The sequence below is a fragment of the Penicillium griseofulvum genome (genome assembly GCF_001561935.1).
Source record: "Penicillium griseofulvum strain PG3 chromosome Unknown contig_77, whole genome shotgun sequence".
Classification (NCBI taxonomy): domain Eukaryota; kingdom Fungi; phylum Ascomycota; class Eurotiomycetes; order Eurotiales; family Aspergillaceae; genus Penicillium; species Penicillium griseofulvum.
Window position 1 is genome coordinate 131,630 of NW_024467426.1, and position 26,480 is coordinate 158,109.

Here is a 26,480-nt window from a genome sequence, read left to right on the forward strand (position 1 = left end):
AAACAATCAAGGCGTACTGTTAGATAGCTGTCGCGGACATCCCTATTTTAGTCTTATATATGGTTTCTATGGTCTTTGAAAAAAAAAGAAAAGAAAAAAAAACAGATTTACCTGCAACTTTGTTTGTCTCTTCGCTATCTTCCATCCCCTATTCTCTCCCCCAGAACCGATGCATAAATTACCTACCCTCAGATCTCCAACAGCAGATCTTCCTGCTGTAGCACCTGCTTTCCTAGCTGCACTTTCCTCTCCTGTGTACCGAACACCCGCAGTATGTTCCCGTAGGTATCCCAGAAGGGATCTCCGAGACGCGGCAGTAATTTACCTTCGTTGACCAGGCGAGCTACACGCTCGGAGCCAGTGTCGGCTAGGGACATACCAGCTCGAGCAATCTGAGCTGGCTGAATCATTGGAATGGTCTCAGTGTCAACGTCAAAGAAGTTGCTGAATTCACTTCCAGGAACAGTCTGGTTGCTAGGCTGGGCCATGATACCAGCAACTAAACTGGGTGTCGTCGGCGTATGTGACCGGGGTTTGACAGTCGGTTGGGAAGGGTTGCGCTGTATCTCACCTGCAAGTTTGATGAAGGCCATGGCGGCAAGCATGCTATCGTATCCTGCCTCGTGAGTACGCTTACGGAACTTGTACTTTGAAAAGTGAGCGTCGATCTCTGCGAAATGGTTAGTTATACTCACTTGCTGTCGGGGATATATTTCATGCCATACCTATCTTGGGGCTTTCGATGCCAGCTAAAGTCGTGTTGAGTTCTTCGAGTGAAGACATGGGGTTTAGAGAGCCGCAGTCATGAGTGGCCATGTACTTGGTGTCAGCCAACACGGGAAATAGCTTGTGGATGACGGTTTGAAACTCAGCGAGGGTATTCGGCAACGGACCGAGGAAGCATCTGTAGAAGAAGAGCAGATCACAGAACATGTTGTGGCCGATTAGAACTGGTCTGTTCTCCTTGAGCCGGCTCTTCACTTTGTCTGCCAACTGCTGAATTCCGAAAGTTGGCTGCTCGATTATCTTCATCAGGGGATGGAAAGCGTCTGGCTCAAGTTCTTCCAGACTTCCACCCACAAGTGCTTCTGCGATCCAGCGGAACCCGATATGCTTCCGAATTCGTTCCTTTTTGACCTTCAATTTTGTTTCGAAGGTATGTTGCTCATTGCTTGGGTCCCGCAATTCGATTTGGACGAAGGTTGACGCACCCCGCGTTGTCAGGTTGGGGTATTCGTCGCTGACAAGGTGGTGTACTAGCCATTTCTGCATGCTGCTCAACCCGGTAGGGATGGGGCCTGGAACAGTCTGCAGATTGCTGGGTGGCGGGATGTTGAGCCAGTCACGGCGTTTCTGTACATGTCAGTTGATTTCCTTAGATCGAAGTTTGACATGATGTCTTACCTCGCCCTGCGCCAGCCACTCATTGATACTGACCCGAACAGCCTCAAGGAACTCCAGAGATTCAAGGTCGTCTTGTTTAATATTTGCAACTTGGACGGGATTCCGCGATTGGCATTTCTCCGTAGCTCTTTTGATTGCCAGTATTTCTTCGCTTCGAGACAGGTATCGGACACCGAAGGAGCACATATGGTCAATGCTGAAGTGGTTCGCGAGTAAGAATTCCATTGCTGTTCAGATATTAGTGATATGCTCAACACTCGTCGTAGATATACATACACCGGCTTCCGAATGTCCAGTCCCGATTCACATCCATCTCATGCTGGGTGATTGGACTCAGATTTATGTTGTATGGTTTCAGGGTGTAGGTGGCTGTACTTAGTTAGCGACATAAGTCCTGAACTGGGGTTAATTGCGTACCATTTTCCTTGTCTTCATGACAAGTTGTCAGGCCAACTTGGAGAATCTGGTACCGCTCTGCAGCTGCCTTAGCTTCCACATATCGCTCCTGCACGGTTTGGGTCCGAGGCTGTGGTCCGCTTGGTTTAAAAACCACTCCAGACAGCTCGAAGTCTACGGACACAAAGCAGCTTGTCGCGATGTCGTTGAGGATAGAGGGGAGGCAATCGGGGAAAGTGACAGCTGTGACATCCATCTTTCGAAGCTGGAACTAGCATCAAAGTATGAACTTGGCAACGATAAGAGGTGAAAAGGAGAAAGCTGATTGGCTTTGTTGAAGCCTTTGATTGCTGGAAATCGATTGATGCAGACGTGAAAGGAGAGTACGCCTTTGAAAGGCAGGTAGCCGAGTTTGATCAGAAAGAGTCTTGTCTCAAGCTGTAGGGAGGGTGAGACGATCTGATGCAAAACCGAGGGCTTGTGAGTTTGCCGGTCTCCTTAGATGCGCCGCAAGTCGCATCGATCAGAGTTGTGATGAAGAAGAGAGTTGGAGGAACATCAAGCATTTAAATCCTATCAGCCTTTGACGCCGCCAGTATAAATGTTGTCGCGATTATGTGCACTTACGACTATATAGCTATATTTCATCAATAATTTCTTAGCAGATGCTCAAAGTACATTCACTATTGCTTCAAAGATGGAGTATATAGCTTCACAAGCAAGATCCATATATGTATTAGCCCTGGGAGCTACCTTAGTCGCGAGTATATAAATGTCCGGACGAGACGACTGGGGATGTTGTTTATTGCCCTAATTGTCCAATTGGAGTCATACTAGAGGCTGTTACTCTCATTAATCCAGGCTGGGATGCATCAACAGAAACATTTGGGAGAGTAACCTAGAGTGATTAATTCCAAAATCGAAGTACATCTTCTCCTGCTCAGGGGCTAATATAAAATAAATAAAAGAAGTGATAGAAGTTGATAGTAAGAAAGCTCATGGATCTCACAGGCCAGTCCCGTGACCGACCCCGGACTTGGATGAGCCGAGGGAAAACGAAAGCCGACCCCGACACGCTTCACTTGAATGGTTTCCCTTTTATAATTACTCCTTTTACTCCTTTCTAAAAGAAAATCATTGCTCTTTTTCTTATACGGCCTTCGCAATGGCCAACGGATCCATGTCGTCTCACTCTCAAGACCGCTCTTCATCCTCGGCCTCCCCCACAAAGCTGTGCTCCAAGACATACAAGAAAGCATCCCAACTTTACCTCACAAGACGCTTACCAGAAGCTCTTGCAAACCTCCAACCCATTATAAAGCCTTCAGCACCACAAGAAGACCAGCTCACAAATGGCGACAGCTCAACACCGGTTGCGCCGATCGCCACAGCGGCCGGAACGTGGAGGATCAAGGTGTGGAACCTCTACATCACTCTCCTCAGCGCAATAGTCGATCTCGGTGCAGAGGAGGGAAAGAAGCAATTTGGACAAAAGGAGTGGAAAGCAATTGCTTCACAAGTTAGAGAAGGTGCAATTTGGGAGACTGTGGTCGAGGTCGGGTACAACGGCCACGAGGGTTCGGTGGATGCCGAAGTGGTCTATAACCTGTCAGTATTCGACTCCAACCCCACTGACCCAAATTGAATTACTAACAATTCTATGATAGAGCTACCCTACTTCTAACCCACTCGTCTTCGCAATCCCTGAACCAACAACGTCTTGAGACCTATCTCTCCTCCTATGGCCAACCCAACCTCGATCTTACGGATCGTCTCCAGGATGCATCCGATGATTATGAGCAGCGCCCTATGCGTACAACAACCGGAGCTGATACCCCGAAAGATCTAACTGCCAGAGTAAAGATCATCGAGCTCTTTACTTTGCACGTCCTCCCCCGCAACGATGAGTGGGAATACTCGACCGAATTCATCAATTTGAGCGAAGTCCTCGATGAAGAACGCAAAGATCTCTTCTTACAGACCCTCGAGGGCCTGAGGGAAGAGAAAGAGCGGGGTGAAATGCGTGCAGTTGAATTACAGCGAGCCAAAGATGAAGAGCTTGAACGGCAACGAGAGGATGAACGTCGCGAAGCCGAAGAAGCAGCGGCAGCAGCCGCGAGACTACAATCCAATGGACATAAACGCAGTCCCAGCGAAGTCGACTACGGGATTGAGAAAAACCGCTCACATGGTTCTCCCAAAGGCAAAGGAGCTAGGCAATCGACAGATAAGTTGTCAAATGGCAAGCCACGAACTTCCCTCTCATCTGGCTCCAAAAGTGTCAAGAAGCAGGACAAGGCTGGACCCCGAGGCCGCTCAACTCAGACTGTGGCCACTGGTCTGCGCAACCTCTTCCGTCATATTATCCGGACTGTATCTGGGAATCCGATGTCAATAGTGCGCACCCTGCTTTTCGTGATCGGTATTTTGATGGCGATGAGCCGGCAGGGTGTGCGAGATCGCATCCGACGGGTTACAGATGGCGCTTGGCAGAAGGTCAAAGCCACGGCCGGAATGGGAGTCAAAGTGAGCTATATTTGAGATATAAGCCACTTTGGTTTCTACGTATATTGCATGACTATCATGTACATTTTTTCTTGATCAAATTGGCGCCCCAGGGTTCTTGGGGTTGTTTCTGCATACATTTTCTTTTGTGATTCCCTTTGTGATTCTCTATGTTGTATTCTATGCACACATACAAGATTGCCACCAGGTGTGGTTGAATTTACTCTTATCCAAGACTTATCTTTTATTCGTTTCAGCCAGCAAGTTTTGAAGAAGACCTTCCTAAATTGCTTTGGCTCATGTACTAGTACGACCATTCCATTGCCTATCAAAGACAGTAAGAGATCGCCAAGCTGTGGAGTGGATGATCGACATTACATAGCTTGTTTGCTATATGAGATGTCCAATCTATCCAGGTATTCATTGAATAATTCTAACAGACATATGCTTCGTCACCAAAGGAAATAAACAATTCAAGACTCGGTCTAAAGGGCAGTCATTGACCCAGAGGAAAGCCAAATAGTCTATTCTAAACGGGTATCAAACAGTCGTATGCTCATGACCACGTCCAGCGTGATCCCCACGTGAGTTCACAGCCATACCAATCTCAACATCGTCGCCCGTGTCATCTAAATCCTCTTTCTCAACGATTCTAGTATGCCACCACCGAAATAACTGAACGAAGAAATGCGCCACGCAGATCTGCTCTGTAGTATAGAGCAACACCGGCACCGATGTCTTTGCTTTTAGGAATAGATCAACCGGCTGCCACATTGCATAGAGCAGCGGGATACCAAGTGCGGTGCTCTTTGCTGGCCCGCAAAAGCACACTGCAATCGTTTCCTCTGGAGACATGCGTTTGAATATGGGCTTGGACCAGCGTCGGGAGCTAAAGATTTGCGGTGGTCTAGCACATAGGAAACATACTGCCGTTAAGGTGATGTAGAGTATGATGTTGAATAAGACCACAAAGACTATACTCTGCGCAGACAGGGTCTGAAGGGCTCCTGTTGCGAAGCAGGAGGAAAAAGTGGCCCTGATATTTAGGAATGTTCGGTTAGGAAGAAAGAAAAACAGGCCAAGACCTTGTATAGAAAGCTCGTTGTACTCACCAAATCAACAATAACAAACAGACAGTAGCCAGCTTAGGCAGCTTAGTCTTCTGCAAGACCGATGCAGTACGATCAGGCCAAGTCCACCTCACCAGCTGCCCAATAAACAGCGGAAGTAAAACACTGAGCCCCAATTGCTGAAAAACCTCTTTATACATACTCCCCAAATCCCCACCCCCATACCGCCAGGGCTCAAACTCCACTGACTTCGGCATCAACGCAACAGTCCACGCAGCCGTAACAAACGGCCCGAGAATATTCGCCAACAAAACCTCCACTAAAGCAGCCGCATCATCCCCACCCGCAGACCTCGTCATAACAACATTAGACGCAATCGTCGTCGGAATACAAGCAGTAAAGATATACCCCGCCAACACGGCGCGATCAATCTTCCCCCCACTATCCGCAGCGAGGATAATATGCACAATGGCCAGCACCAGCGCGGGAATAAACAGAAATGAAATGACTTGCACGATGACATGAAGGCGCCAATTCAGGACTTGAGAGATAAGTTTCTGGCGCGGGATGCTCAGGCCGGAGATTAGGAAGATTATCGCGATCACCCCGTACATGATGCTATACTCGGAGCGGATGATGCCGCCGTGCTTGGCTACGTTCGGGAAGTAGTATGCCAGGGCGCAGACGATCCCGATCCCGATTAAGAGCCATTGGTGGAGGATTAGACTTGTGATGCGTTTCAGCGCTTGACGTGGCTGTGCGGGGTTTGGGCTTTCCATTTTTCCTTTGGACGGAGGACATGGATATACTGGAGATATTTAGGCCATAAGGGAGCCGATTGAAATGAACAAGTTGCATGGAGCAACTGGAGAACAATACTGATAAATGGGTAATTAAGTGGCAGGAGTAAATCCGATAAACAATCTGTTTAGCCGAGGTTTGGAGTAAACAATTGCACACCACAATTCTCTTTACAACAGAGGAATTGTGAGGCCAGTTGAATGCAAAAATAATTATAGAAATTAGTTTACCAGAACTATTCTCCTCTCTCCATGCAACCTGATTAACGTATTTATTTACCAGCATTTTCTGTTTATTGCTTTCCCAGTAGAGAAATGTTACTGTTGACGCCATTTCCCTTTTATAATAGCATATTCGCGTTCCCACTCAAAGATACGTAGTTGTGACCCTCCACTCGCCTTGGGGCCTCATGTATTGGAATAGAATCACTTAGGAAGTCTTGGTAGGAAAGGTTTCCCAATCGTACTTGAACTTGCGTCCGAATCCCCGTTCCCCAGCAAACCATATATGCTTTCTGTACACATCTAGTAGAGTGACTTTTGAATATGTACCAAGTCACAAAGCATTACTAGATTTGGTAGGTAGTGCGTGGTTCTACACGTCAAGAAGAGGGGTAAAGAAGAGTCAAGATACCATTGTCTAGTTCAATATATGCATCAACGTCGTATTCATCTGGACATGTCAAATCTCGATTCAAATGAAAGTTTTTTGGACCAAATTCAGAAAGAGGCATGCGCATCATTGCGTCTGATCGCACGATCTATCTGCCCGGGTGGAAAGTAGTGGATCAAGAGAGCTCATCATTCAGTGAAGCACTTTGTTGGCTGTCTTCCCAAATGTAGTACTAGCCAATAAAAATGCATACCTGGCATGACGAATACATTAGCGTCTTGGACCAAAGGACCCATTTAGGTACATATACTCCGTATCCAGATCTATATCCAGCCAGCCACTGAATATGTATACCGATTTTGTTACATCATACTCCGCGCCCAAAGCGTCGTTGAGCCAGCAAGAGCCTTTTCAGAAGGATAAATACCTCCTATGTCCCTCCATGAATTGGAAAGAGTTCTTCATATCAATTGCATCTATTTGCAAACCCACTATTCTCCATCAAGACGATCCTAACACCGAAGATGTCCGAGGTTAATACCCTATTACTCCTACAATTTTTTGAATCGGCTAGTTAACCAGTGACTTAAAACAGAAAGTTCGAGTTCGAGTGATATATGAGGATCCTGAGGTTTTCTTTGAAAATGGACGGAAAATAGAAGAGTAAGTTAGCACATCCCTCTATAAGATTCTATGACTAATCCAAATAGGATCATCGAAACTGACACAGGACATCCCGTCATTCAAACAAAGAGTCTGCCCCCATTTATTGTACCCCAGTACGTATCCTATCCACTTTCGTCATTTGACTTTGGGTATTAATTCGGTTTCTCAGGGAGCTCACGCAAGACGCTATTGCGAAATTGAAAGCCATCACCGGAATCCGGGTTGACGAGTTGCCCAAAGAAGATGAATGAACATACTATGTAGCCGCTTTTGAAACTTGTTATAAGAACAAGATGACTATTGCAATATCTACATCGTCTACATCAACTGTAATTGCAGAACTGTAAATCCTCTGACTTTAAGTAGCATCATCACTATCATCATCATGGATGATCGATCTATCAGCCCTGATGACCGGAGTGGCTAAGGGATATACCACCACCTGGCGGTGAGGGCGCACCCCCTCGATTAGCAAGTTAAGATTTAAAAGAGTGGATTGTTTCAGCCAGCCATGAAGATCATGGGCCTAGAGATCTTCGAGGATATCGCTTTATAAGATCTCTACGATAGACCAAGTACTCCATATTCGACGTGGCACCATTTAGTCCCAGTATGTCTCCCATCACCATATCCAATCGTAGTTCATGGAAGTTGGAGGTCATAGCGTGCATGCGTGCGATCTATCAGATCTTGTCTTTTTATTCCCCGCTCCTGGGCTCCACTAACAATTCTTCAGGGAAAACAGCCATATACGCCAAGCTAATAGAAGGTCAATGGCGATTACGGAGTAGTTTGTCTATCATTGTACACGTCACTTTAACGGGATTTCTGCATATATTTTCTTCTGTCATTGTCATGTTCCAAACTGTTACATTCGTATCTGATTCTCTATTGTAGTTCAGACACGTTGCGTTTCTCCCACCCCTGCCAGTGTGTTGGCACCAATGGAGGGCTAATGAGCGATTAGGTGATCGAGTACTTGGAGAAACAGCACGAATATATAGCTTATCGCACGGCTATTCCCCTCTTTGAATGCTCAAGCGAACTGGTTCTGCCATACCACCTATTCTCTCTTGATATCACATTCATCAAATGTCAGACTTCAAACCAAGATGAGACGGCAATCAGGTCGCTGAGCTTATATATCCATAGGAACGAGAGTCAAAGTCAGAGTATTTTTTTTCGTAAAGAGTTGACCGATGCTAGAGAGACTAGCCCAACCGTCATCATCGGAGGCTGCTTCTATATTCGTTCCCAACTAGTTTCCTAAGCGGCTATTGTCCCAAGCCTGGAGGGTTGGTAAATAATTTCCAGGAATCATAACACTGTTAGTATGTGGCACAAGCCTATCGAGATGCATGATGTTTTCGGTGTATATAAATTTGTCGCAGGCGACAAAAGGCTTGGCCGTCTTCTGTTCCCCGAACCCGTATATAATTAGCCCTGGCTCGCGGATACGTGCGGTTGTCGCTTAAGATAAGACAGAGTCCGTCATAACGGTTAGAGTATAGAGGGTCTACCGCATCTATAATCATAGCTGAGTCGGCCGTATTCTTGCCGTGGGTATACGCGAATTGTTACATAGCTTGAATCAATTGCCTCAGAAGCATATCTATCTAGCCCTGAAGGTTGGATCTAGTCTAGTCCCTATATGCACGTTTCGTATGAGCTGTACTATATTTCGTGATTTCGGAGAGTAGGAGATGCTCAGTGAGCGAGCCCAGTGATTATATAATACTCAGGGGTGTCTAACCCAGTTGTACACAATGAGCAAAAACCGGCAAGGACTGAGCACTAAAATGGAAATGGAAGACCAAGAAGTGGCAGAGGGAATCAACTACCATGGGGGTGTTCATTGCGTTATCGGAATTGGTCCGATCCATCGGAGTAGCGTGAACAGTACATGTATTATCTGTTTTTTTACTATATGCTGTATTACTATAATGTACATTATAATGTTCATCATTAGGGATATGTATATCCCTAGTATCTTTTCATATCAATCGAAGCCCAGAACGGGGCCGCCGAAATCGGGTAGCCGATCTATCAAATCGGGCCCAATAACCCCGGACATGATAGATAATGCATGTGAAGGTACCTTCAGTCAAGAACATGGTTACATTATTTCATATTTCATATCTTGTGTATAGAGTATGCACTTCTAGATCTCTTTCAATGTACAACTATACTATAATAGGCTCTATAGATCAGAAATTCGGTAAAAAGTTCATCCGACAGAATGATGGCTTTATCAACGTCACCAGTAACAACTGCATATGTGCATTTTCTATAAGAATCTCTAAACCCCAGATCATAAAGACATAAAGATATGTTTAGCCAAGCCGACAGCAAGCCCCACGTTCAACCTTCGAATAGTTTAATTGTCCATCTGACTCAGAACGTCCCATGACCTCAGGATATGGACCTCGGCTGGGAGGAGCTCTAGCGTTGGCCCGAGATCACCCGCAAATAGCCAGCGAATTTCGCTACTTTCCGCCGAAGTTCATCTCCCGAATTGTTTAGAATCATCGGAATAATTAGCCTGGAATAATTAGTGTATTTCTAGACTGATAGTCTACGGATGTGGTTGCGTGTAAGATAATGTACATGTAGTTGGATAAGACATGGGTATTTTTAAACGTCTTTTTTTTAATACATTGTATCTAATATGGAAATAAACTACACAATCACAAGCTGCCAAAACTATGACGACAGGCTAAAAGACATGTGAAATCAGATTGGAGATCTGGGGTGATTCCGCCCTGGATAGAGAGCCGCCCTTGTTACCGAAGGCCTGCCTCGGGATTGTCTTGGAGACCTAACTCGGGACACACAGGACATAATTATTATATAGATATCTCCCTCGGCAGATGATTTAGTTTGCTACCTCTTTCTTCCCTTTTTCTTTTTCCTTCGGTGTTTGTGTGAGGTTATATACACTTCCGTTCGTCCAGCTTCCTCCGCTTCCCCGTCATAGCTCCCCACAAAGTCTGGCACGCCACTTCGCCTCGTGAATCATATACCCGTGGAACTTCGGCTTTCTTTTTTTTTGAAGATTAAAGATCTTTGCAATTGATTTGATCTTCCTCCATATATACCATTTCTTTCAATTGGTTGTTTTTTTGTTCATTCTCCGGCATTGTATACTTCCGCTTCTCCGCAATTTCGGCTTTCCCTTGCGACAATCGGAAGATTTGCGAAACGCGATTTCCGAGACGGCCGATTGAAGATTTCTGTGAAATCTTGAACAGTGCAATTTCTCTGCATATATAACACATATTGAAGCAATGTCTGCCAAAACCGCCAATCAGAAGCGCACATCGCCCGCGGTCAACTTGATCGGTAGAGTAGACTCCTTCATTTGGGATGTACAGCTATTAACATCTGATTAGCTGGTGGTGGTGCCGGTATGATGGAGGCCCTCGTGTGCCATCCGCTAGACACAATCAAGGTCCGCATGCAGCTGTCAAGGAGAGCCACAGCACCTGGGGTGAGTTGGAAAAAAATATCATTCGGCAATTGAAGCCATTGCTAATTATGTTCGCTGGATCAGGCCAAGCCACGCGGGTTCGTGGCCACCGGTGCTCAAATCGTGCAAAAGGAGACTGCTCTGGGTCTGTACAAGGGTCTTGGTGCCGTGCTGGGTGGTATCATCCCGAAGATGGCCATCCGATTCACCTCATACGAGTCATATAAGGGCATGTTGGCCGATAAGGAGACAGGCGCTGTGTCCAGCAAAGCCACCTTCCTGGGTATGTAAATTGCCGAACAAGCGGGAAAATGCACACCGTAAAGCTAACAATCCCCACAGCTGGTCTTGCTGCCGGTGTTACCGAAGCCGTAGCCGTCGTCAACCCTATGGAAGTCATCAAAATTCGTCTGCAGGCCCAGCACCACAGTCTGGCTGATCCCCTGGACGCCCCCAAGTACCGCAGCGCCCCCCACGCACTCTTCACCGTGGTTAAGGAAGAGGGTTTCAGTGTCCTGTACCGCGGTGTCTCCCTGACAGCTCTCCGACAAGGAACCAATCAGGCCGCCAACTTCACCGCATACACTGAACTGAAGGCTGCCCTGCAGCGCTGGCAACCCGAGTACGGCAACAGTCAGCTGCCTGCTTACCAGACCACCATGATTGGTTTGATCTCTGGTGCCGTCGGCCCCTTCTCCAACGCTCCCATCGATACCATCAAGACCCGCCTTCAGAAGACCCGTGCTGAGCCCGGCCAGTCCGCTGTCACCCGTATCATGATCATTGCCAAGGATATGTTCAAGACAGAGGGTGCTCGCGCTTTCTACAAGGGTATCACTCCCCGTGTGATGCGTGTTGCTCCCGGTCAAGCTGTCACTTTCACCGTGTATGAGTTCCTCAAGGGTAAGCTAGAGGGCTCTAACTGGGCTTTCGTTGGTGGCAAGTTCGAGGAGTAAACGTGCCAAAAATTTCTTGTCTTTTTGGAAAGCATTGTGATACCTGACCGACATGGTGGTCTGTTTCGCGCATTGGACTGTCTCAGAGCTGTTCAACTGCAAGCCTGTTGATATGGCACTTTTTTTTTGTAAATACTTTGTGCTTTGCGTTAGTTCTTTTTCGTATACCACTTTGTCTGGTGCGTGAGCTGAAATAGAGAATATTCAGAACTTTGGAAGACTTGTTCGCCATCACCAGTGCTAGCTAGGTGTTTAGGGGTGCCTGTCCATGAATGGCCAGGTGGTTGTAGATAACATTAGTTGGCGATGCTTGACGACCACACAAGGGCATATTTCTATCGAGTTAGGATAATCATGAATTGATTCTTTTTATAGACTTGTTAGATGTAGAAAGGTCAAAGCCAGCCCTGACCGCTGACATGTCATCGGCCCCTCATTCACCGCTCCCCCTCCCCTCATAAACAAACCCCATCCAACCACCAGGGCAACCCAGCTGCATCCTAAAGTGCATCATGCAGTCAGGAATCACAGGTAAGATACTTGTACACCTTGGCCTTGGAACTTGACCCCATTGAACTCAATCCCAACTAACAAACCACATAGTCTCCGCGGAGCTGCAAGATGCATTCACCCGCTTCAACTCCGACTCCTCAACCTTCTGCCTACCGGTAACCATCACAGCAGAGACCCTAACGCCACTGGCCCCAATCCCTTTCCAGGGAAGCCCCTCGGCAAATGCCTTCTTTTCAGCTCTCCCCCAGCTGTCCTCCGTTCTCCAGCCTAAAACCCCCATCTACCTCCTCCTCCGACGCCCGTCGAATGCCTCAACCGCACTCATCGCTTTGACGTATATCCCGTCCAATGCGCCCGTGCGAGCAAAGACACTCTTCGCCTCGACCCGCTCGACGCTGACCCGCGAGCTGGGCACGGAAAAGTTCGCTTCTACCGTCTTTGCTACCGACGAAGACGAGGTCTTGGGCCAGGATGCGTGGCGCGAGCGTGATGGAGAAGGCCCTAATGTCATCTCTCGCGAAGATATGATGGGCGAGAAGGAGAGGGAACTGGAGGCTGTTCGTAGGGCCGAGGCCGAGGCACGGAGTGGCACCCCCGGGAGAGATATTGGAATTGGCGGCACTTTTGGACCTAGCAATGGCTCTGGAATGCGGGTTTCTATGCCGGTTGATGAGGGTGCTAAGTCTGCGCTGAGGGACCTACAGGATGGTGGTTTGGTACAACTTGTAAGTCATTATCCTGGCTGGTCATTCTTTGGGAGGGCTGGTCTAGTTCTAGATGTCACTTGAAGAGATGGAAAGCATATATAGGATGTGTGAGATCCGAGGCTAACTTCAAGGAGACTGTTGATATCCGCACCGAGAAGATCATCGTGGCCGACACCCAGTCTGGAGTCGAGGCGAACGCTGTTGCCTCACACATTTCCTCCTCTTCGCCGCGTTATTCTTTCTATCATTACCCTGGGTCCGATGTCGTGATCTTCGTGTACACTTGCCCTACTGGATCATCGATCAAGGAGCGTATGCTGCACGCTAGCTCGCGGAGAAACGCCATCCAAGTTGCCGAGGAGGAAGGACTCAAGATCGAGAAAAAGGTATGCACACCCGTGTTATGGATTGTCGTGGTTGTTAGGTTTTGGATGCTCACGAATAACAGATTGAGGCCTCTAGCCCCGACGAAATCACCGGCGATCGGTTGCAAGAGGAAGTCGCCCCGTCACGAGACCAGGGTCCTACGCGAGGATTCGCCAGACCTCGTCGCCCCGGCCGGTAAATCGGTATTATATATCGGTATTATATAGATAGGCTACGTTGTTGAGCCCGGAAAAATCTGGACTTTAGTGGGCATCGTTCTGATAGCTGTAGTAAATATAGCAGCACTGTACTAGGCTCTCGCCAGGTTATTGTTTAAAACTTGGTAAATGCTTGTTCCGGTGAGAGGAACAAAGGTTGAATTGGATATGGGGCAATTTCTAGATAGTCAGAGCATTGGCCGGATCCTCAAACTCCTTTGGAAGGCACATCTTTCATAGAGAACCCCTGCCAGATCTGATGCCCTGGATAATCGTGGCCGAGACCATCCAATGCATGGAATATAGCGCTCTTAATTATTGCTTGATGCAGGTTTTATGAGCGATAGAAAGCATTGTTCGCCGGGGTTACCAGTGCTGGACATATAACTAATGATTTTATATTTAAATCTGATGGGCTCAACTTAATGATGTCCTTGGCTTGCCTGGAGGTACAAGATTTCATTCAATCCTTACATAGGTGATTCTTGTGGAGAGAGATTATAGATATCCCGTCATTTCATAGCGTAACTTGGGAAAAAGTGTTGGATATTTCAGAAGGTCATGTTTGATATGAATAGTGTGCATATTGCAGATAATGATGAGTTCCAAGCTGAATCTCACATATCCAACAAAAAAGGCTCCCGGGTATTCGTCAGTATCAGCCTAAAGAACTAAAGCCATTTCGCCAATTTTGACATAAAAAAGGTCGATCAGAATCAAGACAAACTAATAGATCACAGTGTCCTCGTTATCCTCAACAACCTCGTCTCCGTCATCGTCTCGGTGGGCATCATGGTGATCTCGAACGACGCTTTCCTCCACGTTAGCAGCGGCTTCATCCGTTTTAGCTAGATCGGGGTTTTGGTCATTAATGTCTACACCCACCGTGTCCGGAGCACCCTGTGTTTCCTTAGACTTTGCATCTGTCGGATTTGCCTCGTGCTCTGGAGCGGGCTGACCTTGACGACCATTTGTTTGCTGCTGCTCTTCGCCTGTCTGTTGGGTTTCGGCCTGAGTGGGTTTTGTTGGCTGTGTTTCAACTTGGGTTGGCTGTTTAGGCGCAAATGCCTCTGGTGGATATCGGGCTTCGAACTCGGCGACTTCTCGGGCAATAGTCGCCTCCGCTTCTTCGATCTGCTGCTTTATCACTGACTCGTCGCCAGGTCTGGGTTGCCATGGTTTGTAATACTAAAATTGATTAGCTGATGGCTAGTATGTATAGGAAAACATCACTCACCAGAGCTGGCTCTGCCCGTGTCTTGTGGAAATGCGCCATGGCAAGCATATTCGAATGCCGGGTTTGCATCTGAGATTGAAAAAAGTCAGTAAAACTTTCCATCATGATATACCACAATGTAAGTGAATAGAGCATGAACATACCACTTCTCGCTCATACAACGGCATTTCTCTCCTTCGAATCTCGTCACGCTGTTCCTTGCGCCGTTTCTTTAGTTCACCGTACTCGGCATCCAGCGACTTCAACTTCTCTTGCTGCTTCTTTTCAATATCAGCGCGTCGTCTCTGTGCTGCGGAACTTGAGCTCTGCGATAGAGTACCAAGCAGCCCCCCGAATAACCGCTGGCCCCGCTTGCGATCCTCATCTCGACCTCCGCGCAGTCGCGTAGGTTTCGTCTCTACAGACTCATCTTTCGTAGGTGGAGGGGATGGCCGACGCCGCTGAGAATGCGGGGAAGTATTGTCTGTAGAGCTGAATCGTCGGCGCTTATTGTCGTATTCTGAAATTGAAGACTTGCGTCGCTTGGACGTCAACTCCGGAGACTCGGGGATGTCCTGGCTAGGCACAGCCACTGCTGATGCGAGTGTCTCAGGGCTGTCAAAGTAATATTCACATTTAGCTAGATCACTCCAATTACGACGCTTGCGCGTGGGTTGCACGGGATGAAGTGAACCATACCCTTCAGACATCTTGATCAGCAAACAACACTGGTTACAAGAAATAAGCAAACTGAGGAAAAAAGAAAGAAGTAATAAAATCTGATTTGGGTCAGATATTCGAGTTGAGGTTTAGAAGCGCAAAATAGCAAGGCAACACGCTACTTAGAATCACACTGCGTGAAATCACGTGCACAGACCACACCTTCCCAAGGTTCGGCCGTCGGCTTCTTTTCTCTTACCTTCTCTGACTTCCCATACTGCTCTTCTCATTTCACTTCCCAGCAAGTGCCACCCAATTTCTTTCCACTTTCTACAGCTTTACAGCTTTACAGTTCTCTTTTCTTTCTACGCCACTCAAATTATAATCGCAAACCTCTTCCACTTTCTACAGCTTCACCGTTCTCATTTCTTTTTACATCACTCGTCACTCAAATCACAATGTCTCGTCACCACCCCGACCTCGTCATGTGCCGCAAGCAGCCAGGAATTTCTATCGGCCGCCTGTGTGACAAATGTGATGGCAAATGCCCCGTCTGCGACTCCTACGTCCGCCCAACAACTCTGGTCCGCATTTGCGACGAGTGCTCTTTCGGAAATTACCAGAATAAGTGTGTCGTCTGCGGCGGCGAGGGCATCAGTGATGCCTTCTACTGCTTTGAGTGTACGCGCCTCGAGAAGGACCGTGATGGATGCCCCAAGATCATAAATCTGGGCAGTTCGAGAACCGATTTGTTCTATCAAAAGAAAAGTTTCCGGAATCAAGGACCTTAGCCTGTGGCTCAGTGTTCAAGTGGAGGGGAGCCAGGCATGAGTCTGGCGGGTTACAATGTGCATAGCGACAACAAAATTCGAAAAAAAATTACTCGGCAATATTTGCCAACGTGAGCAATGAATTATGTTGGTGAGCTATCTGAACCCGCTTTTACTGGGTTTATTTGGCGTCGCCTGCTTGCGATGAGTCAGCGAGTGGAGGATATCAATGAGCACATGGACCTGGATACTATCCAACGAAATTTCCCTACCACTCAGCCCGATTTCGTATCATCGTGCGACCCTACACAACAACCTCGCAGGCATGGTGGCAGCGCTCCATGGAACACCAGACCTCGAGCATTCGCGAACACTGTGCAGTGCTTTGATGACCACAGGAGCAGTGGGGGTTCTGGATGGAGCAGCTAAACTGGAGGAAACCCCGCTATATCCGTGACTGAAATGCCGCACGTCTCGGTCATGTTTTTTCGATTGCCCGGATGGGTATGGCATATGGCATGCCACGAGCCTCAAGCCTGCGGCCTCAAGGCCTCGTGGATGGATCCATCATTTCGAAAACGTGTTCATCCTTCGATTATATACCTCAAGGAGCCTCTGGCTTCAGTTTCAATTCCCTTTTTGAATAAAATCATACCTGTTTTCATCCATACTAGTGGTCAACGGCTGCGATGGCTTCCATTTAGAAAATAATGTTCTACACAATGTATATTAATTTCTCTGGTAATATATTCGACTCATATCTAGTCGCCAAACTTGATCTTTTCCTCACACAGATGCCCTTCGACTACAGCTTCAGTCCTGCGGACCGGATGACACTATGCACTCATCATCTTACCCGACATACACGAATAAGTGATTAACTACTTCACACGTAACTAAACAGAAACATTTGCTGATGTAAGTCTACTGAACTGTTTAACTAGAACCTGAGACCATTCTCGGAGATGTCCCTAGTGGATTCTCCATTTCTCGCATCGGGAATATGACCTGTCATCTGTTCAACCGCAATTGAAGACCATCCAGATAATCTGAGATAGCATAAACCATCGGCACCTCTACCAACCATTAGCCAATAATCAGTCTTTCAACCAACGAGATGTCTACCAATTACCCAGCCTCCTGTCTCAAATCCAGCCGCCTTCAAACGAATGGCCGTGGTAGACGACCTCAGTTACGGGGCAGGCGGGCCGTTACCAGGTGGACCCATCATGATCTCAGACCTGCACATGTACATGCAATGATTTCGTCCTCGCAGATCATGGCCACTTTTTGTTTCTGATGCCGTGAACGAAACACAGGTTATCAACAAGAACATCACAACACCTGGTAACTAGTGGCCCTACCCTTCAATAATTGTTGACATGACTTTGGACGATTTATCGCGTTTCCTCGGTGTCAAACCAAGTAGCTGGTTGTTTGGAGCACGAAGAGGTTGATCAAGAAAGAGAACTTCTGGTCAACACAGCCCAATATACTTGTCAATGCAGACTTGTATCGATCCCAATAATTACAGATATTAAGTAAGATGAGGAAGTTAGTTAGATGGAGAACAGAGAATAGGATAAATCTAGCTTAGTACTCTCGGTGAAATAAAGCAACAAAGTTCTTGATGCCAAGTAATCCTGTTCACTATAGTTTACGCTAGTATCTTGGCGTCCCACTAGGTTCCAACGTGCCGAGGCAGACCGGGTTCATGATTATTCATCTTTCATTATTCTGAGGGCATAAATGATCTGTGAATCACTCAGAAGTATATTTATCAACTTAACCTGAGACCTTCTGGAGTTACATAACTATATATATTACTCCATAGCTTGGACTGAAGAAAGTGTTCACTTATTCACAGGTGTCTCCAGTTCTCCACATAAATCCCCCTCCCCCTCAAACCTGAAATTGAAAACACAACTATCACTGTTGGGATCAATTCACCATGCCAGTTGACAAGATCAAAGTATCGAGTGATTCCCGCATTGAGTACAAGACCGCTACACTCAACGGCCGTAACTATTGTGAGTAACTACACAGCAAGGAGCTTATACTCCGATATCGTCTTATAAAACAAATCGAACTGACAGCTTGCAGCTTACCTTCTGAGCCAGCCTAAATCAGGCCAATATAAATCCACTGTCTTCCTGGTAAGCCGCCAGCTCAATAAAAAATTACACACATTAATATATATTCTCCATAGATCCATGGCTTCCCGGATCTCTCCATGGGATGGCGGTATCAGATTCCCATGCTCGTAGACATGGGCTTGCGGGTGGTAGCTCCCGACTGCCTCGGATATGGACGAACAGTGAGTCTCCCCGCCCCATTGCGAGGAATTATCATCTAACCATTCAACAAGGACGCCCCTGACGAGAGCGCCCCGTATTCCCACAAAAGTTGCGCAGCGGACATCAAAGCCCTAGCAACCCATCTAGGCGAAACCCAAATCATTCTAGGCGGACATGACTGGCAAGTACCCCCATCAAACTTCCACAGAACCGCATATGTAGCTAACACACAAGACAGGGGCGCAGCACTGGTCTACCGCATCGCTCTCTGGCATCCAGAGCTAGTAAGCCATCTATTCACTGTCTGCGTGCCTTATGCACGACCCATGGCGCAGAATATTTCCATTGAAGACCTTGTCCGCAGCGTGACACCGCACTTCGGGTACCAGCTGCAATTCAAGAGCGGGGATCTGGAGAAGGTCATTCGGTCTAAGGATGAGATTCGCCAGTTTTTGCTTGCGCTTTATGGGGGGCGTACGGAGGCGGGCGAGTTTGGATTTGATGCCAATAAGGGTGTTTTGGTTGATACGCTTGGCAAGTTGAAGATTTCGAGGTTGTTGAGTGAGGAGGTAAGTTTAGTGCTTTTCATTCGGGGATAGTACGCTGACTGTCTCTAGGAGTTGGAGTTTTATACGAATGAGTTTGCTCGAAGTGGAGTTCATGGACCACGTACGGTTTCTTCTGGATTGACTGGTTAGAATTTTGCTGATTATTTTATAGTTAACTGGTACCGCACTCGCGACGTGAACTTTGAAGATGAGCTTGCTATTCTCGACAGGGTGATCCAGGTGCCTACGCTGTTTATCCAGGGGTTGAGGGATCAAGCTTTGCCGCCGCATTTGGGCAAACATATGGCCAAGCAGGTCCCGCAACTGACCCTGAAGCAGGTTGATACCGGGCACTGGGCTTTGTGGGAGAAGCCTGAGGAAGTCAATGAGATTATTGGAACTTGGTTGAAGGATCAGTCTGCTGATGGAAGGACCGGCAAGCTCTGATCTGAGAAATGATAGGCATAATGCCACAATGAAAAGCATTGATTGGTTATTGCGAAAGTACGTATCTCGTATCATCAAAGTATTAAGAATATGCGCTTCATCACAACTCGCGAGCAGTAGCCTGAGCCAGCATAACTGCGTAGAGCTGGGACCCGTAAACAATGAACCTATTTAGTATTGGAACACCTTAGTCTCGATTCTGCAGCCGACCTTCTCCAAGCGGTCCACGTAGTCCTGGCCCAGCGTAGCGGGTGTAACAATTCCACCACGCGAGACCTTCTTGATCTTCTCTTCCTCGTTGAGAATAACCATGGCAGCCTCAGCCAGCAACAGTCCAGTAAAGGGGTACATACCGCCGCCGTAACTGAGCTTACCGAAGACGCGCTGTGATGAAGGACTATCTGCAGTAGCGATGGCATGGTACTCGAGACGATCATTCACAGAGTCCTCTTTGCTTGGACCAGTGCCAGGGGCAAAGACAAACTTGCGCACCAGCCAGCGCACAGGTGGCAAGGCAAGCAGCGAAACTGCAACCAAGAAGCCAAGGTGGAAAACAACACCAATGAGGGCGTTACGGACTGACAGGAACTGATGGAAGTAGAAGTGCGGCCCGTATAGTTCTGGCATCAGGCTGCTGCTACGGTGCACAATGGTCATGTCGCAGATGCCGGATGGGGAGGTTGTTACGGTACCCAGGTCCCGAATTGAGCGTACGCCGAATAGCTTTTCCAGGATTGATTCGCTAGGGACGTTCTTTGGTGGCGGGGATGCTACCAATGAGAACGGGGTCATCGACTTGGATAGCTCCGACATGGGAAATGCTTCAATGATGGTTAGAATAGTACTCAGGGTCCCGCCGCTGGGACCGGAGGATCTATTGTGAATGGATTAGAGATGTGCTTCTTTGTTGACATGAGGTTACATACTTCATTTCCTTGATGGTGCTGTTGATATGGCGGGTTGAAGACGAAAGGTCTTCTCGGACTCGTTTGACCAGGGACCATGCCAGTATATCGGCAGGGGCACTCTCAACGCCAGAACATGGGATCATCTGTCTGGAATTAGCACGGGTATTGATAGAAACAGAAATTTGTTGCAGAACGAACAATAGCGCCATTGGCCTTGGCGGTTTCGTGGTACTTCTCGATGATCGACTTAACCCAGGGCGTTTCTCCAGTACTATAACGATCAGCAAGTGTTCGATCGACCTGAACAAGTACAAAGCAAAAGCTTACACATCCACATAGTGAGTGCCGTTGACAGCGCATGCCTCCACGACTGGAGTCGAGTACAAGTGGTAAGGACCCACACAATTGATAACCAAGCGCGTTTTCCGGGCAAGCTCGTTGAGCTCGTTGGAGTTCAATTGCACGACCAGGACATCTATGAACACATTAGAGTGAGTCTTGAGGTACAAAAGCCGTGGAAAAATGAGGCCGTAAGGTTATGTACCTGGGTGTAGGCGATCTGGGTTCAGAGTCTTCAGTTCCTGGGCAATAGATTCAATTTTCTGCGCGGAACGACCTGCGATAGCCCATTTCAAATCGGTAGGAAGGTTCTGCACAATGTGCTCTGCGCAAAGTCGGCCAGTATAGCCAGTTGGGCCCAGCAAGATCAGGTCATACTGTCGGTTGGAAGTCATGGTTGAGTTCGATGAGTTCGGAGTCTATGATGTAGCTAAAACAAGGGAGCTTTCGGCAAGATCACAAGCTCCTCGGCACGATCAAAGATGCAGTATGGGGTTCGGGATGGGGATAGATGGAATAGCCACAAAATAGTTTTTGAAACTTTTTACGCAACAGACACTTGTTACACAAGATTCTACTAACTTGATCTGGGAACTGGTGTTTATATCGAACGGGATTGATATCACGTGACCGGATAGATTGATTAGCCCGAAAGGAGAGGGGATGGTCTCGAACACAATTAGACCGCGGCAATTAAGATAGAACTGGATATCCAGTTATGTATACAATATTGTTATAGTGTCATTCATCTTGTACGATGTAGAAGAGAAATTGGAAATGGAATCAGACACCTGAAATAAAAGGCATCAAATACAATCTTTAGAAAAATTTCAAAAATCCAAAAATCCCAAATCGAATGAAAACCCCAAATTCAATCAAAATCACATCCACTCACACCGTCATCGTCTCAATCTGGTGGATCTTGTGGACCTTCGAAACAAAAAGTAAGCATCAGAAACCTGAGGCCATCCACCTGACGTAAGCCCACTAACTCAAAATGGTCAGGTGATCACACCAAGCCAAGAGCCCTAAGCGAGAATCCACAGCACAACCCGCCCTCATTCAAAGCGTCTTTTTTGGTCTCCTGTTGAATACCCATCTTCATCCTCTACACCAGCCAAGATGACGAAGCGCACCAAGAGTATGTACCTCTTTCTTAAATTCAACATACCCGAATTGCTTGCTAACTATTTTCCACAGAGGTCGGCATCACCGGTAAATATGGTACCAGGTATGACATTCGCCCAATTCGCGCCCACACGACTGTGATTTCGATCGAGACACACGACCTATAGCGGACCTACACGACAACGGATTCTAACAATTGAACAGATACGGTGCCTCCCTGCGTAAGCAGGTGAAGAAGATGGAAGTCACCCAGCACGCCCGCTACGTCTGCACTTTCTGCGGAAAGAACACCGTCAAGCGCAAGGCTGTCGGTATCTGGGAGTGCAAGGGCTGCGACAAGACCGTTGCCGGCGGTGCTTACGTCGTCTCGTAAGTCGCACACCTATCGCAAGGGACGACAATGTGTGATCCGATTCGGGGATCGACCTGGGTTGGCGCACATAGTCGCAATCCACAACACAAAACGAGATTAGGTTATTAACAATTCTATTTTCTATAGCACCCCCGCTGCCGCTGCCACCCGTTCCACCATCCGTCGTCTGCGTGAGATCGCTGAGGTCTAAATGGGAGGATTGTGTGGTTTCATTTCTCTTTTACGGTTACGTCTGAATACCAAAAATGAATGAAAAAATTCGGGAATACGAATTCTTGTGCAATATCCGCTTCGCTCCGAGTATACCGTATATCGATGTGACTGGTCTCTCAAAGTTCGCCTCGGTCGCTGCCTACTAGACAATTTCACGGTCAATCCAAGATCCTCCACCTGATTACTTCGATGTTCTGCGCCCGTGTGAATCATATGGATGGACTGCATATGTGCGGTCTTTTGTGGTTGCTCAGGTGCTGGACAGTCACGTAGACTTGGTGGATCTTTGGTATGGAGCCCTGGAGGTCATCTGGTCTCCTTAGCGTATGGCACTGTCTTGAACCGACTGCGCTCCGGACTATATTTTCGTACTTTCTACGTGCACCTGGACATTTGCACCGGGTGCCTGGCATACTCCGATTCACATGATACATACACCCTGGTTCGATGGTCGTCTGTTGGTGATCCTGCAGATCTTACAAGATGACTAAGGTGCAACCTGTCCACAACCTCCAGGGCTATGATTCGAGTTTCATCTAAATTATGGCGCCTAACGTAGTTATTTTCAAATGTAGACTTGGCCTTGCCTTTTTTTGGGGGACTTTTGTAGTTTGCGTTGTACAAGGACCTTGTTAGATAGTTCAAATGTTGGATGTCTATGAGATCAGATACTCATCACTTTACAATACTTTATATAAAAAGAACTATTAAATCTATAATTCTCTTGATCTCTTTGTATAAAACTGAAATATTTCCATGCAGGACATCATTCGCCTCCGTCACGTTCCTGCTTTGCGTTAGTCCGGTAATCCGGCCCACCTTCAAAAGGCGCTCCCCACACCTTTCTCGCTTCTACACTTCTTGATGGACTTCACCTTCTCTAAATATCTCCATGTCAGATACCTGTATTGTTTGTTTAGGAGACCTTGGTGAAGGGGCGGGTGATCCTCTAGAACCTGTGAGCCTTGATTTGAAGGATGGCGACTTCAATGGAGACTCTCAGATCGCTCAGCTACTTCCCTGTGGTCATGTCCTACATAATAATTGTTTAAAACCATGGGTTGAACGAGCAAACAGTTGTCCAATATGTCGGCGCAGCTTCAATATGGTGGAGTTGAGTGATAGTGTTGGAGGTATGACGCTCCCCCTTCCGTTGACTTATGACATGGCTTTCTCTTGATTTTAAGTACTGACTATATTGATTTGTTATAGGAACTGTTACTTCATCCTACGCTGTCCAAGACCGAACCCAGGTGGCCGAAGTTGACCCTTCTATGATAATCGAATATGCGGAGGATGACTTGACCGATTTTCAACCATGCACAATTTGCGGACATGCCGACAACGAGGATGTTCTCCTTTTATGCGATGGGTGTGATGGACCGTCTCATCTATACTGCCTAGGCTTGGATGAGATCCCCTCGGGGTCATGGTACTGCCAACGATGTATGGAGCAACGTGCGACAGGACCGGCTCCCGAGGTATCAGCACGCCCGTCTCGTGCGATCGAGCAACGGAGTCGACGAACTAGGGCTCAGCAGAGACGACTCCAGAATCGAACTCAGACAAATTCTCTCCACTGGGCACGAGTCTGGCAATCTGTATGGGATCATCTGAACCTCGACCTTGATTTTCCTTTCGATGACGATCGATCTGCCGAACGTGCGATGCAACAACGCCGTCGCGAGGAGGCCAACCAGCGCGAATTTCAAGCTTGGCAACGCCGCTTTGAGGTCGCTGAGCGACAAGGTGGTGGTAGTCGTTTTCGCGACACGGCGTCTCTGTTCGATCTTGACCATGCCCGACCATCGCGACCTCGGGTTCCTCGAGTCCCGACACCTGAACCCGAGTCCGTGGAGGAGATGCGGGCTTGGAACGCCTTCGAGAGGGCAAGAGAAATTGAAAACAACCCGAGCGCAGCCAGGAAGCGCAAAGAGCCGACCATGTCGCCGTCCCCCGAGCCTACAGAACCAGAGCGCAAGTTGAAGCGTCCCCGAACGAGGAGGCCGCAGGAGCTCGCAGCTCTTGCACAGCAAACTCAAGCGGGTGAATCATCCAGGGCTGCGAGCTCCAACGTACGACCAGGTGGTGACCAACCCGCCGGCCCAAGCTTCCTGTCATCACTATTGAAGGAAGTCGAAGACGCACCGAATCATTCATATGGGCCTTCAACTTCGACATCTGTCGCTCCTACCGACCACCCATCTCCTGGTCCCTCTTCTCCCTCCATTTCTCCCGCCTCATCTCGATACTCTTCCCCGCTCCTTGCAGCGGCCACACCGCCACCTTTCCCGCGAAGCCGCCCCATCTCCCCTCTCCAACTATCCTCCCCCGCCGAACCCTCATCTCCGCCTTTCTCGCCCGAAGTGTCCTTATCGGGTAGTCCATCGGCAAATGGTGCCAGCAAAGACAAACCACAACGCCAGCCGGGTCGTCCTCGCTCCCGTATCCCCCAACGCGCACTGTATCTCGGGGCCTCCCGTTCACCCGACTCATCCCCCACTCGATCCGGTCCATCCCTCGCTCTGAAAGCTGATATTCAGAAAATGGTGGGCACTGCATTAAAACCTCACTATAAGAAGAAGATGATCTCGAAAGAGCAATATACGAACATCAACCGGTCCATCTCTCGCATGTTATACGAGCGGGTCGGCGACAAGGAAACGCTTGAGTCCGATGAACGTACCAACCTCGAAACAGAGGCTAGGCACGAAGTGCAGAATACTATTGACGCACTGAAGATGAAGAGCAAAGATAAGCAGAAACAGCGCATGGTGGCAACTGACACAGACGGTGATCTATAATGACTATACCACGAACTCTCCCCGGCATTTAATGGCGTTTCTTCTCATCTCAGCGAATCATACTCTGGCGGAATGGATTGGAATGTATAACTGGCGTTTGATCCTTGCGGGGTGTCTTTTTTCCCTTCCTCTTCTTCCTCTTCTTCTACCCCTATAAGAGATATCTTTGTAACACCCCGGTTTGACGGGAGTGACTATTGGGGATTTTCGACCTAGTTTATTCGCGTTCTCTTTGCTCTATATTGTGTCTAAATAACATTTATCTTCTGGGCGTAGGAGGACTGCACATCCCCTAGCTAGCCTCGGCATCATGGTCTATCGGGTTTCCCTATTTCCTATATAGTTGGGCTGGCATACTTAAAGGCGTCTGACGAATGATTAGGAAGACGATCCTGATTCAACCGACATCTACGGATAGATCTAAGTAAAATTACATAGTAAGTGCAGCAAGGTCTTTGGGTATAACGCTGATTTTGAACACAGTGATACCACGCGGAGTCCGGTCTACAAATTAACTTGAGAATAATCAGAATTAACAGCAAGGAGCTAATATAGGTCTCATACTCACAGTTTCAGGCAAATCATCCTACGCATTTTCATATCCGTCGGCAGCAGCCAAACAGACCAGAAGTCCCGACGAAGCAACCGTTTATACAGAAATATTGGCAATTTGTAACCCCAGAAGAACGGCATATCTACCCCTAATAGCAGGTAGAAGATAGACCCGAGCATACCGGTAGCATCAAGCAGGACAAGCAACAAACTACTTAGGTCATAATCCCGATGCATATGCAAATGCATGTTAATCTTTGTCGAAATAGTTGGCCATGAGTGTCTCTGTAACGTACTCTAATTATCTAGCTGAAGATTATACCTGGAGGCATATTGTATATACCCTCTGCACCTAGAAGACCACACTAAATGCATATCACTACGCTATGTGGTTTCCCTTGAAAATGATCAAATATAGACCCAAACTAGGTAGAAAACAGATCAAATATTCTTTTAAACTTCTCAAGATATGATTTGAGCACAGTGTTTCATGCATAATATTGTACAGGTTACCAACTACACGAATTACGCAAGGCTTAGGA

General features: G+C 47.5%; 11 protein-coding genes across 11 annotated transcripts; 7 read left to right on the forward strand and 4 right to left on the reverse strand.

The window, feature by feature from the left end:
* Positions 1-188: 188 nt before the first annotated feature.
* PGRI_079800 (CAF1 family ribonuclease) lies at positions 189-2,056 on the reverse strand (the record flags this gene model as incomplete). The annotated part of the gene is made up of 5 exons (XM_040795694.1): positions 189-670; positions 726-1,353; positions 1,405-1,631; positions 1,681-1,773; positions 1,822-2,056. The coding sequence occupies 5 exons, from the start codon at positions 2,054-2,056 to the stop codon at positions 189-191; spliced, it is 1,665 nt and encodes a 554-aa protein (XP_040651259.1).
* Positions 2,057-2,965: 909 nt separating this feature from the next.
* Positions 2,966-4,341, forward strand: pex26 (the record flags this gene model as incomplete). Its single annotated transcript, XM_040795695.1, has 2 exons — positions 2,966-3,408; positions 3,468-4,341. 2 exons carry the CDS (start codon positions 2,966-2,968, stop codon positions 4,339-4,341), a joined length of 1,317 nt encoding a protein of 438 aa, XP_040651260.1.
* Positions 4,342-4,845: 504 nt separating this feature from the next.
* PGRI_079820 (uncharacterized protein) lies at positions 4,846-6,154 on the reverse strand (the record flags this gene model as incomplete). The annotated part of the gene is made up of 2 exons (XM_040795696.1): positions 4,846-5,194; positions 5,601-6,154. The coding sequence occupies 2 exons, from the start codon at positions 6,152-6,154 to the stop codon at positions 4,846-4,848; spliced, it is 903 nt and encodes a 300-aa protein (XP_040651261.1).
* Positions 6,155-7,312: 1,158 nt separating this feature from the next.
* PGRI_079830 (uncharacterized protein) lies at positions 7,313-7,705 on the forward strand (the record flags this gene model as incomplete). The annotated part of the gene is made up of 4 exons (XM_040795697.1): positions 7,313-7,321; positions 7,384-7,451; positions 7,499-7,567; positions 7,624-7,705. 4 exons carry the CDS (start codon positions 7,313-7,315, stop codon positions 7,703-7,705), a joined length of 228 nt encoding a protein of 75 aa, XP_040651262.1.
* A 3,036-nt stretch (positions 7,706-10,741) lies between these two features.
* On the forward strand, positions 10,742-11,879 carry PGRI_079840 (putative succinate:fumarate antiporter (Acr1); the record flags this gene model as incomplete). Its single annotated transcript, XM_040795698.1, has 4 exons — positions 10,742-10,796; positions 10,847-10,944; positions 11,008-11,206; positions 11,266-11,879. 4 exons carry the CDS (start codon positions 10,742-10,744, stop codon positions 11,877-11,879), a joined length of 966 nt encoding a protein of 321 aa, XP_040651263.1.
* A 512-nt stretch (positions 11,880-12,391) lies between these two features.
* On the forward strand, positions 12,392-13,664 carry PGRI_079850 (twinfilin; the record flags this gene model as incomplete). Its single annotated transcript, XM_040795699.1, has 4 exons — positions 12,392-12,410; positions 12,483-13,117; positions 13,231-13,485; positions 13,548-13,664. 4 exons carry the CDS (start codon positions 12,392-12,394, stop codon positions 13,662-13,664), a joined length of 1,026 nt encoding a protein of 341 aa, XP_040651264.1.
* Positions 13,665-14,409: 745 nt separating this feature from the next.
* PGRI_079860 (pinin family protein) lies at positions 14,410-15,609 on the reverse strand (the record flags this gene model as incomplete). Its single annotated transcript, XM_040795700.1, has 3 exons — positions 14,410-14,871; positions 14,921-14,989; positions 15,064-15,609. 3 exons carry the CDS (start codon positions 15,607-15,609, stop codon positions 14,410-14,412), a joined length of 1,077 nt encoding a protein of 358 aa, XP_040651265.1.
* Positions 15,610-18,280: 2,671 nt separating this feature from the next.
* PGRI_079870 (alpha/beta fold hydrolase) lies at positions 18,281-19,621 on the forward strand (the record flags this gene model as incomplete). Its single annotated transcript, XM_040795701.1, has 7 exons — positions 18,281-18,359; positions 18,433-18,485; positions 18,539-18,646; positions 18,698-18,910; positions 18,962-19,195; positions 19,244-19,295; positions 19,347-19,621. 7 exons carry the CDS (start codon positions 18,281-18,283, stop codon positions 19,619-19,621), a joined length of 1,014 nt encoding a protein of 337 aa, XP_040651266.1.
* Positions 19,622-19,792: 171 nt separating this feature from the next.
* PGRI_079880 (saccharopine dehydrogenase family protein) lies at positions 19,793-21,263 on the reverse strand (the record flags this gene model as incomplete). Its single annotated transcript, XM_040795702.1, has 5 exons — positions 19,793-20,495; positions 20,548-20,672; positions 20,728-20,800; positions 20,857-21,004; positions 21,074-21,263. The coding sequence occupies 5 exons, from the start codon at positions 21,261-21,263 to the stop codon at positions 19,793-19,795; spliced, it is 1,239 nt and encodes a 412-aa protein (XP_040651267.1).
* Positions 21,264-21,990: 727 nt separating this feature from the next.
* On the forward strand, positions 21,991-22,559 carry PGRI_079890 (60S ribosomal protein eL43; the record flags this gene model as incomplete). Its single annotated transcript, XM_040795703.1, has 4 exons — positions 21,991-22,009; positions 22,069-22,099; positions 22,201-22,365; positions 22,496-22,559. The coding sequence occupies 4 exons, from the start codon at positions 21,991-21,993 to the stop codon at positions 22,557-22,559; spliced, it is 279 nt and encodes a 92-aa protein (XP_040651268.1).
* Positions 22,560-23,687: 1,128 nt separating this feature from the next.
* Positions 23,688-25,386, forward strand: PGRI_079900 (putative PHD and RING finger domain protein; the record flags this gene model as incomplete). Its single annotated transcript, XM_040795704.1, has 2 exons — positions 23,688-23,715; positions 23,795-25,386. 2 exons carry the CDS (start codon positions 23,688-23,690, stop codon positions 25,384-25,386), a joined length of 1,620 nt encoding a protein of 539 aa, XP_040651269.1.
* Between the last annotated feature and the right edge of the window lie 1,094 nt (positions 25,387-26,480).